The following is an 11,391-nucleotide window of genomic DNA, read 5'->3' as shown; positions in this document are numbered from 1 at the left end:
CGTCCCGCCGGCGGCGGCGAGCCCGACGGCCCTTCCTGCAGGCCCCCGCCAGGTCCCCTCTGCCGGGCCGGGGCCCTCCTCCTGCCGTCGCTTCTGTGCGGGGTTTGCCTCTGAGGGAGGCGGCATCCCTCCGCCCGTGTAGGAGTACGTGCGCGCTGCGTGCCGGGTCGGGGCCCTGATTTCCAGGTTTCGTTTTGTTCGGCAGTAAAATAGGTCAGGAGCATTAGCTGTAGCGTCGTCACGCGTGGCAGAATCCCCTGACCAAACCAGCGCAGCGCTTTAATTCTTAGACCGATGTGCAGAGCTTTAAATAACTGCGCCGCGTGTTGTCACTCGCCTTTCAAAATGTCATCGCTGTAGCTGGCTTGCTTTGATTACCGTAATGAGCTACCTGAGCCTAGAATGGAAGTCGTACAAACCGTCATAGGAGCACAGCACGAAGCACGTAAGAAGAAGTAACTGGTGTTTTTAATGGAAGCGCTTTTGTTTCTTTGTGCTTGAGGGTCTCGGCTCAAGTGTTTGGATTGCCTCCCTTCAGAATGTTAAAATGGGGACATGAAAATAGGTCTGGCTTTTGGTGCAGTACGTGTTGCCACCACTGAAAAATTATTACAACATGTTTAGTAAATAGGAGTTTTTCATACAAACAAGATAATCAGAATGGTGAAATAGTTAAAACCAAATAAAAGTACATGTTTTCAAATCGCAGGATAACTTTTCTGTGATATGAACTAGAAATACTGTAGGTTTTGTTACTGGCGGTGTAGCATGCAAGTATACATTGAATAATTACAAGGAGGAGGAGGGAGCGGAGCTTTAAAATGTTTTGCTTTTGTCAGATTTGTAATGCTAAATATACAGTCCTGCTACTTAGTTAGCTGCTGCCTCCGGACAGTGGGCTACTTAAAAATAGTTCTTAAAGCATCTCTAAAAATGCACTAGCAAAAATTACAGTTCGTAATAGTATTGAAGACCCAGTGAAATCTGAATATTGGTTTGATGATTTTGAGTAAATCTTAAATATTGAATATTTGCAAGAAGTTCCTTTATAGCCTTGTGTGGTTAATACTGTGGTTTCTTTCCAAGTGAATCAAAGCGCCAATTGTTTAAATTGCTATAATGCAGAATCTGTACTGAGTGAAAGAAAAAGTTCTGTTCTTCTTATTTCCTTCAAAATATACTGCATCAATTTAGATGCAATTGAATTGTTGTTTATTTAGAGAGCTGGAACTGCAGTATTTTTAAAGGCTATCGAACAGTGGACTCCTGGAATTGGTGGGGGAAAAGTTTTTATTAGAATTGATTTTTTTTTTCTCTCTTCTGTGCATGTTAATCAAGTCTGTTCCTGTACTTACTTTCTGTTTCTGAAGCATTGATAACTTCAGATGAGCCTGTTTCTGCTTTGTTTTCTACACAGTATCATTTTATTTGAGTGAGAAACTAACACTTCGCTCTGTTAAATAAATTGAAATAGGATATATGCTCAAAATTCAAATTCAGTGCTCCAATTCTAGCATAGGAGAAGAACCTCATTTTGAATAAGTATGTAGCAGTTCAATACCAAAATGGTTGACTGTTCTGCACTTGACTGTTCTTCTGTGATTCCGTTCCAAATGTACATATAAGGATTGGTTTTTTATTAATGTGTAATAGCAAAGTATAAGGAATGACAGGCAACCTGAAGCAGTTCCTGAAGATATCCTAAGTTTAAGAAACAGATACAGAAAAGCAGGTAAGAACAGGAAACAGCGAGGTTATTTATCTGTTGCGCTATCCAGTGCCCAGCGACAGTTTCAAAAATACCTGATAGGCTCAGTACCTTGAGCTGATACTCAACTATTGACAGTAGCAGACCTTCAGACAGGAGAGTGATTTTTCCTATTTAAAAACCCAGCCACCTTCCTTCTTTCTTCCCACAGCGTTTGGCTTGTGGTGACTTGTAGGGAAGGGCAGGAATCCGTGGTTCTTTTTGCCTCCTGCCCCCCCAGTAATTGAGTTCCGAGTTAGGGAGCTTGATGGAAGGTCCAAGTATTTAATTACCGAAGAGCATTTACTCTTTTGAAGTAATGCTGTAGCTGTTGAGTTTTCAACCTAGGGGGGGGGGGGGGAATGATGAATTTGTGATAGCTACTTCAGAATAACCTGTACAGAGTTGCAGAATTTGTGAGATCGTCTGTCATTTGAAGTAGGACTCAAATAATAGTCTTTGGCTGGTTTGGTTAGAAGCTGATGTTAGTTGAACTTACCAACGGTTTATGCTTGCTTATTTTTAAAAAGCTAAGCTTTTACTTACAGAAAAGACTTCTGAAGACTGTAGGTAACACTTCATCGACGTTTAGGAGCTGGCTTCTTAAATATGTAAGTTTCTGGGATTTTTTTATTGTTGCTTTTTTTTTTCCAAAGAAATAGAAAAGTGGAAGAAATTGGGTCTGATAGTTTACTGGAAATCCAATGGGCGCAGCTGACTGAACTGACAAGAAATTACTTAATTCCATCTTGGTCTAGTAAAAGCTTGACATTTTTCTTAAGGAGAACCTGAAGTCATTTTTGGGAGATTGGTCTGGTAGGAAGTCCACCACTTCAACATTTTAAAGTTGCGTAGAAGAAGCAGATGTGACTTCTCCCAGCAAGCATCCTCAGAGACTTTCACGGGGACAAAGAGAGCGGTTACATGCTGGCAGAGCCTCAGCTTGGGAGGGGATGTTGCCCAATTTACATTCTTGCTCCTCATCAGTAGGATTGTCCTTCATCAGTAGGATTGTCCTTCATCTGTTGCATGTTGAATGAAAGTTTCAAAATCAGTGTGTGATAGCATGCATGGATTTAGTGAGCGTGCAGAAGGAAGGGATACTTGCAGGTTGCTGCAGATAGCATAACTCCTCATACTGCATGCTTTTCTAGCATAGAAAATTAATTGCCAAGTATAGAACAGAGCTCTTACCCACTTGACTTTAAAGGAGGAGTCATTGTCCAGGAAAGGGGGGCGGGAGTGTAACCACAAGTGTCTTTTATCCTGTTTAGTAAAATTTTCAAGACTGGCTTATTAAATAAATAACAATGTCATGAAATGTAGAGGTTACCTGAAGTCAGTTTGTGAACTAGTTCTTTTTAAGAGCTATGCAGCAATTAGAAAGTTGCCTTACCATAATCCTATAATTATGCCCTAAGTGGATTCTTCTAGGTGTAATTACATACCTTGAATATGTGCATGCATTTTTATTTCCTAAGAAATCTGCCAGAACTGACCCAACCTTTTTCTCCCATCTCCACGTAACATTTGGTTTTATGATGTGCTGCCTCTAATAGTGGATTGCGAGAGGTAGTGGATTGCAAGAGGTAGTAGATAAAAGGCTTCAAGTGATACCTAGAGAAGTAATAGAAAGCCAGCTCCTAAGATGAAGGACTGAACACCACACCCACAGCATCAAGCTTGTTGCAACTGTCTGTTTGATCATAGCAAACATAGTATCTTGTGTGAGTGGATTAGTAGAGCCGAAATTTTAATGCGATTGCAGCTCTTGGTTTCAAATTGATGCGTGAAGGAAGGGGAAGCTGCTAGAACGATGAGGGGAGAAAAAGGTGTGGATAGGCTTATTAATTTTTCCATTTTTCCTTAGGAGCTCTTTCTAAAAATAGCTGCACGGAATGTTACATGGAGTTCAGCTATAAAGAAAATAACACAGTTGAGTAATGTGTCTCATACTGAAGTCATCTGAACATTTCACTCTGATGTTATTAATGATAAATGTTCGATCGTTTGATGAAGGACTATAGTACAGAATACTATAATACTAAATGCTCCACGTTCTTTCAGGGATTTATCACTCCTTGGCTTTGCTCAACTCTGTACGTCTGATCTGCACTGTTTTTATACTGAAATGATTCTTTCCTTGAGCAAATTGAAATACAAGACGTGATGTTCTCGGGTCTGCTTCATATCATTCCTATATGTAAAGTTTTGCAGCAACTGGAAATTGTAGTTCATAAATGGTTAAGAATCATCTTGAAAGCTACAGCCCAGAAGGAGGATGAACTCTATGGCTCATCAGTCTTTTTACAGAGGATTCCCAAATACTTTCTGTAACTAAGGGTGGCTCTTTTAGGTTAAGACCTTCCTGTTTAGGGTGTGAGAATGTGACAGTGAAATCTTGATGGTCCCCCTGCCCTCTCTGAGTTTGCAGATTCCTGCTTCCCTGCTGTAGAGTTACTTGGGTATTTGTTAGACACTTACTGATTTCCAGTGATTATTACGTATTTGTGAAATGCCTTAGCTCAGATTCTGGTTGGTGACATATGCAAAATGTATTGTGGCTGACGTACTTGCTAGCCTGGAGAGGGGTGTATTACCTCAGAGGTGTGGAGGCTGAGTTGCATCCTTGTCCTCTTTTTCAGAGATTGCACGCATTCATTCGATGAATGAACCTCGGAGCCCTTCAGCGCTTTATAGAGAAATAAAGGAAGATCCTAATTAATACTTTTTTTGTTTACCTTGTTAAGTATCAAATCTAGGTCATAGAGTTTGTTTATAAGCTAGTATGAGGACATACATACGTAGATTTATGAAGGAAAAAAAGTGCTGAACGGTTCTGAGGTTCATTCATGAAATGAATGCATGTGATCTCTGAAAAAGAGGACAAGGATGCAAGGCTCTGAGCTACAGACTGCTTGAAATATGGAGAGGACCTAGGGGAAATCAGCTGTTTGCATGCACTGTTTTCTCCTGAAGCATCTGATAACTAGTCCCTGTTAAGAGACGAGATACAAGCCTAGGCAGTCCTTTGGAACGCCATGACATGGATAGTTTTATAAACAGGTTTAGGAAGGCGTTGTGACTTTTTACACTCTCTGAATATAAGGAGTCCTTTATTAGAGGTTAAATTTGCATAAGCATAACATGCTTCTAACGTTGGTCTTGTTTCTCCTTTTGTGTACATGGTCACTTTTATGGAAATGGGCCATTAACTTATAAAGACAATTGCCTTTTATAATACTTCAGAAAAAGATAACTTGCTTAAGTCAGACATGAAAATAATTGACATCAAATCTGTGTGCCAAAACTGATTATTGCAAGAAATAAAACAGAAGTCTGATGATATTTTTATTGAAAATAGCCTGCATCAGGTAAATGAAAGCATAGTAATTTCTTTTCTGTAACAGGACCATGGCATTGTATTTTGCTTGCTCATACCTCTGTACAGCATTGTAATGGTGATATTATCTGCTTTCCATTAGTTTGCAGAGAAGCTGAAACACTGTAGTGTACCGTTGGGCAGGACAAGTAAGGAATGAGCCAGCCTTGGGAAAGAGGACCTGCCATCCTAGCTGGAGACATCTGAAGAGAGGACATTTTAGTCTTGTGGCATGCTTCAGTAGAAATTATTCAGAAAAAGTAAGCTGTTTTGTTAATGGACTTACACGTGTCAGCTCCTTGACAGACTGCTTAGTTGCAGTTAGAATTTGACCTGGAGTTTGAAAAATTAACTCGGTTTTGAGGTGGTTTTGTGGGAATTTACTTTTTTTTCCCCAATAGAGTCCTAGAAGGCCTGGGGTCTTTTTCATACAGTTTTTATACATCACCTCTTCCATACTTTGTGTATTGATGAAGGCGCTCTAGGCTGTGCACCCTAAGCTTATAAATTAAATATATGTTTTAATATTAAAAATAAAAAAACCACCACAAAATGACAATAGAGAGGTGGGATCTGGCAAGATGTGGACTAGCTCCTTCTCAGTTGGCTTTAGGCTGTATTTATGTTAAAATGCAGTGTTTAGATGCTTATTGTTCCCTTATTTATACCTGAATTGAGGATCTAAATACTTCAAATAAAATTATTTTTAGAACTTGTCCTTGAGTTTGATTAATTTTTAGCCTCAGTATTCAATAACATAATTTTCCCTCTTGCCAGGAGTGACTTAAGGGAACCCAACCCTCCCCAAAAGAGCTTTACTGTTTGATAACAGTTCTAATATGAAGTCTGTTTTGATTAAACCTTGTTATAAAATATTACTCTTCATTTGGGGAAAAATATTCTGTGGTCAGTTTTGTTCAGTTCTTAATACCATGAAGTTGCAATGAAAGTGCTTCCACAGCCATAACGTAGCAGAATAGCAGTCCTAGATGTTTTTCCTCCTTTCTGAAGGATTACCTCTTCAATAAAAATGTAGATGTACATCCTCATACCAGCTTATAAACAAACTCTATGACCTAGATTTGATTTAAAAGGTAAACAAAAAAGGATTAATTAGGATCTTCCTTTAAAAACAAAAAATGAGACAGCATCAGTTTAGTTGATATGAATCTTCAAGTGCATAATTGTCCTGCATTCTGAGCACATGCAACTGCAGTTGTGCTTATCTTCTAAGAGTTTATGTTGCTGGGTTTCACTTGCTTAGAGATAAGAGTTTACTCCTCCAGCTGTATTCATTTTACACATAACATTTTCCTCTGAGTCATTAAAAATCACTCGGGAATTTCAAGATAAGGCATTTACTCCTTTCTTTTCGTATACTGCATTATTGTCTTTATCTAATAAGGAATCAAAGAACCCTCAAATTAACGGGTGACCTGTTGAGCACAGTTCAAATGTTAGCATTTTTGTGCTTTCAGTGAACAGGTGAACTTCCACTCTGCTTTTAGTTTACTAATAAGTTAACTCATGGTATCAGAATTTGATTTGTCAAAATGCATTGCATTTTTAATCCCAGCATTTCATTTTAATCCCCTCCAAAATCTTAATTATGATACGCGATTTGTATAGAAGTTACTTATCTACAGGTTGTTTTAATCTTTTCTTTGACTCTGAAAAGAATAACCTTATAAAGTATATTCAGGGAGAAGCAGCCTGTTGTAAAACTGTAGCGTGGAAGTAAAAATCTCTGCTGCTGTGCCTTTTTGCACAGTAGTATCTCATTATGGGAGCACTTGAAAATTCAGATCCTTTACCTCAGCTGCGGTTAGTGCAAATTAATCAATACATGGATTTCCATTTCAGCTCTTCTGTTGTGAGATACTGGTTGAGTTGTATTCATGGGTATTCTGAAATCTCAATAGCTTTTCTTCCCCCCTTTTTCTAATCAGTTTCTCATTACAAAACCTTAGTTTTGGTGTAAAATTCTGTTGCAAAATATAACCTCAAAAGTGTGAGGCTCCCAGAAAGCAAATTGTTCACAACATTGTTAGCATGGATCTCACAGATAGATGTATACTGTACAGTAAAAAGACAGTTACCAGGTGGTAGGTAATGCTGTGTCTGTATCTGGCATGCCGATTTAAGAAATAGCATGCAGATTTGTCTTTAATCTCGGAGAAAGAAATTCAGATAGGAAACTGAAACATAGGTGGATACAATTATGTGCTACTTTGGGGAAAAAATATTTGAGCTGTAGAGCTTTTAAAAGAATGATTTGATGAAAAATGGATTAAAGAGGCATCGGTCTTTCGAGAGGAAATTATAGTGATAGAAGGGAACAGACAGCATACAGAAATACATTTTAAGTAAATAGCACTTAATACATTATTGTAAAGATAAATACAGATACTGAAGCATAAATCTTTTTTTAATCCCAGCATGTATTCGTAAGATGTTTAAAGCGGTGGAGGCTTTTACAGTAACACTAGGCGTTTTCTCTTGAGGTAACACATTCTGCTAGGAATGTGTATAACACTAGAACAGGCTGTCCAGGGAGCCTGTGGTATCTCCATCCTTTCAGGTTTCAAAAAAAACTCGGCTAGACAAAGCCACGGCTGATCTGATACAGTATTGGTGGTAGTGCCATGTGGAGCAGGAGACTGGACTACATGACCTCTAAAGGTCCCTTTTGGCCTACATGCCTGTGATAGTTTTGCATGAAGTATTCCTAGCTGCTTGTACCACAAAGACTAGTTTCACTGAAAGGCTGGTTTGCTGAATATCAGCCTCAAAGTTCCTTGGGGATTTAAATGAAAAAAGGCACCTTTTTAGGCCCTGTCCCCCAAAGCCCATTCTTCCCCCTCATTTGATATCCGGTGTTTGGGTTTTATTATTATTGCTAATAAATAAGAGCATAAAAGGAAAGTTACCATGAAACAGACTGTGAAAGATTGCCATGGCAAAAATGTAGTTGAAAGGCATTTGCATATTTAGGCTAGAATTTTTCAACTACTGAAATCCTACACAATGCCAAAGTGACACAGTTTTGCATTCCCTGCTCTCTTACAGTTGGTTACAAAATCATCTTTAATGACAGGAGTAAGATGTGGCCAGAGAAGGTAGAGGCAATGACTTCAAAAACCAATCAAACCGTGGCTGTGTGTCTTCTGTGATATGCTGCTCCTGCTGGGCTGCAGCGATCCCTTTTGCGATGCACTTAGCTATATCAGGGTGTTCACCTGACGTTTAGGAAAAAGGAATCTGGGGTATCTTTTGAAAAAGCCACCTCAGTTTTCAAATCTGGTTCTTTCTGCAGCCCTGTGGTTGTTCTGAGCCCAGTTCGAGGGATGGTATACCGTGGTGCATGGGGACTAAGAAACAGAGTGGGGGAATACTTCAACCATGTGCTGCTGCCAGGCATACTTTCTACTGTGGAAACCTAGTCTGAGGTACTGTTCAGGCAATCCCTTAATCAAACGGATGATCACCAGTGCTGTGAAGAGATTGTTTTAAGTTCAATGTTTGCAGCTAGATCACCTCTTGAGGCAAGAATCGTAGCTACTGACTGGAGGTTCATTAATCAACACTGCTTCAGAGAAAGAACAGAGGAAATTAGAAAACAAATTTTGGAACTTGGCATGATAATGTGCTGAAAATGAAACAGAGAAAGACTGGTGATTAGCAAAAGAAATTCTCCCAGTACTCGATTTAGTCTGTCAGCTCAGGAAAGAGAATGTTAACCTGTCAGTTACTTTGAGTTGAGCTTCATAAATGATAACTTACTTTAATTTAAGGTAAGCATCTCATTCTGTGGATGTTGAGGTCAAAGGTGATGTAAGGTGCCAGTTTAGGTTGACACAATAAACTGATTTAAATCTATCTTTGATCCTCTGCAGGATGGCTGGCTGTGGCGAAATAGATCATTCGATCAACATGCTTCCCACAAACAGGAAGACAAATGAGCCGTGTGCTAACGCAGCACCTTCCCTGACAGTCCCCGAGTGTGCTATCTGTCTGCAAACATGTGTCCATCCAGTGAGTCTGCCTTGTAAACATGTTTTCTGCTATCTGTGCGTGAAGGGAGCGTCTTGGCTTGGGAAACGATGTGCGCTCTGCCGGCAGGAGATTCCGGAGGATTTTCTTGACAAGCCAACCTTATTGTCACCAGAAGAACTCAAAGCGGCAAGCAGAGGCAATGGAGAATATGCTTGGTACTATGAAGGTAGAAATGGTTGGTGGCAGTATGATGAACGTACCAGCAGAGAGCTGGAAGATGCCTTTTCCAAGGGTAAAAAGAGCACTGAAATGCTAATCGCTGGGTTTTTATACGTAGCAGATCTTGAAAACATGGTTCAGTATAGGAGAAATGAGCACGGACGCCGCAGAAAAATAAAACGGGACATAATAGATATACCAAAGAAGGGAGTGGCTGGGCTGAGGTTGGACTGTGACGCTAACACTGTCAACCTGGCAAGAGAGAGCTCCGCTGACGGCGCGGACAGCACACCGACTCCGGGGGCTGCAGCTGTGCAGCCTCTAGCATCCATTTCTGCTAGGCCCCCGCCGTCACTAGATGGTCAGCTGATGAGTCCTTCAACGCCATCACCTGATGCAAGCAATTCTCTGGAGAACTCTTTTGCCCACTTGCAAATAAATGGAGACAGTATGGCTGAAAGGAGTCATAGGGGAGAGGGAGAAGAAGACCACGAATCATCACCTTCTGGTAGGGTGCCAGCCCCCGACACCTCTGTTGAGGAGACCGAATCGGATGCTAGCAGCGACAGCGAGGATGTGTCTGCCCACCTTCAGCAACGCCCGTCCTCTGGCCAGCAGAGACACTTGAATGCAAATGCAAGCCAGTCAGGAGTGGATAGACCAGTGGCAGGGGGCGGGGTGGTAAACACAAGTGTAAGATCTAGAAGGCCAGATGGACAGTGCACAGTCACTGAAGTTTAAATCTAGAGCCATGCGATTAAACTCAGTCCTTTATCTGTAAATTTTCTGTCCACATTGGCATTGCACTCAAACCTAGCAGTGTGTTTGGTGGGAGGGTGGGGTGAAGGGGAGAAACCGATTTGGCCCGCTTAACTTCAGTCTCTTAACATGTCTCAGCTGGAAGACTCTAACTGTAGGAAACTGGGTTGTCCTGTTAATGGTTTGAAAGCTGCTTAGCAATACCCAGTTTTCTTGAAAATGTCTTGTGTTTATTTCGTAGCATTTTCCCCTTGGAGATACTCGATCCCTTTTTGGCCAACGTATATCTACTGTACAACTTGAATTGTCTTCATTATCTGACTGTTGCATTAAGTGTCTTACTACTTTCTGCATGGATTGATGTATGAAAAGAACACTAAAGCAATGTGGGAGCAGGCAAGATGTTGGGTGTGAGCAGGATGCTTATTTAATGTGAGAAAATAGATGTGAGTTTGGAGTTAAAATGTGTTTTTACTAGACAAGAGCAATCATTTACCTTCCTTCAATGGAAATGTAAAAATGCTGTTAACTTTTGTTGCAAATTCTTACCTATACGCTCTTCATGGCATTTTCACTGGCTTTGCCATCTAGTCCTTGTAGTTTTGTTTTTGAGGTCTTTCTTGATCTGTCTTGTTTTTGTTACGGAATTTATAATTTAATAAAACTACATTTTATCAGTAACAGTCTTAGCTACGTCTCCAGTTTAATTGAACTTCACTGGAGGAACTTTAAAGAAAACTATCATAAAACAGCTTCCTGTGTTTGCCAAAAGGGAGGACTGGCTCCGAGTGGTATCTTGAAGTTCTTGCATCCCTGACTGGCTGTCTCTCAAACACAACACCAGGAGTACGTCTTTCTAATGAAAAATCATGACTTGCAGGCTTAATGCTCACACCGGCTTAACACTCACTTCTCATCTGAAGAGCTGATCAACACGCTTCACTGTTATGGTGGGCAGAAGTGTCACACAGAGCCTTATTTTAAGAGCAGAAATGTTGAAATAAGAGCGTTAAGTTACCAAACTTGACCCTGTCACAAAGAACATGGATGCTAAGGACTATTTTGCTGTTTATCTGTTCTTCATAGCAAAACTAGTGGCAGCACAGAAGAGGTAGTTCTGTGCTTGCATCTCCTAGATTGCTACAAACTGACTTCTGTGTACCAGAGAAGGTTAGAAGCCAGATTTCGAAAAGCACAGCTTGTCCTTTCTGTCTGTGGCAGTTGTTTTACATTTTTTCAAATTGAGAAACAGCATCAGTTGACTCCGGACTTGATCTTTAAAATAAAG

The 11,391-nt window shown here is 40.3% G+C and overlaps 1 protein-coding gene across 2 annotated transcripts; it reads left to right on the top strand.

Annotated features, from left to right (window-relative positions):
* Positions 1 to 71: 71 nt before the first annotated feature.
* On the top strand, positions 72 to 10,792 carry RNF146 (ring finger protein 146). Of its 2 annotated transcripts, XM_009325634.1 has the most exons (4): positions 72 to 144; positions 5,233 to 5,389; positions 8,446 to 8,578; positions 9,026 to 10,792. In XM_009325634.1, exons 3-4 carry the CDS (start codon positions 8,532 to 8,534, stop codon positions 10,083 to 10,085), a joined length of 1,107 nt encoding a protein of 368 aa, XP_009323909.1. In that variant the 5' UTR covers positions 72 to 144; positions 5,233 to 5,389; positions 8,446 to 8,531; the 3' UTR covers positions 10,086 to 10,792. The 2 variants fall into 2 exon arrangements, with proteins under 2 accessions (XP_009323909.1, XP_009323910.1); XM_009325635.1 differs by lacking the exon at positions 8,446 to 8,578.
* Positions 10,793 to 11,391: the final 599 nt, after the last annotated feature.

The sequence above is a fragment of the Pygoscelis adeliae genome, unplaced genomic scaffold (assembly GCF_000699105.1).
Source record: "Pygoscelis adeliae isolate BGI_AS28 unplaced genomic scaffold, ASM69910v1 Scaffold54, whole genome shotgun sequence".
NCBI classification, from domain to species: Eukaryota; Metazoa; Chordata; class Aves; order Sphenisciformes; family Spheniscidae; genus Pygoscelis; species Pygoscelis adeliae.
The sequence above is the reverse complement of the archived record's forward strand: the minus strand, read 5'-3'. Positions and strand labels throughout refer to the sequence as shown.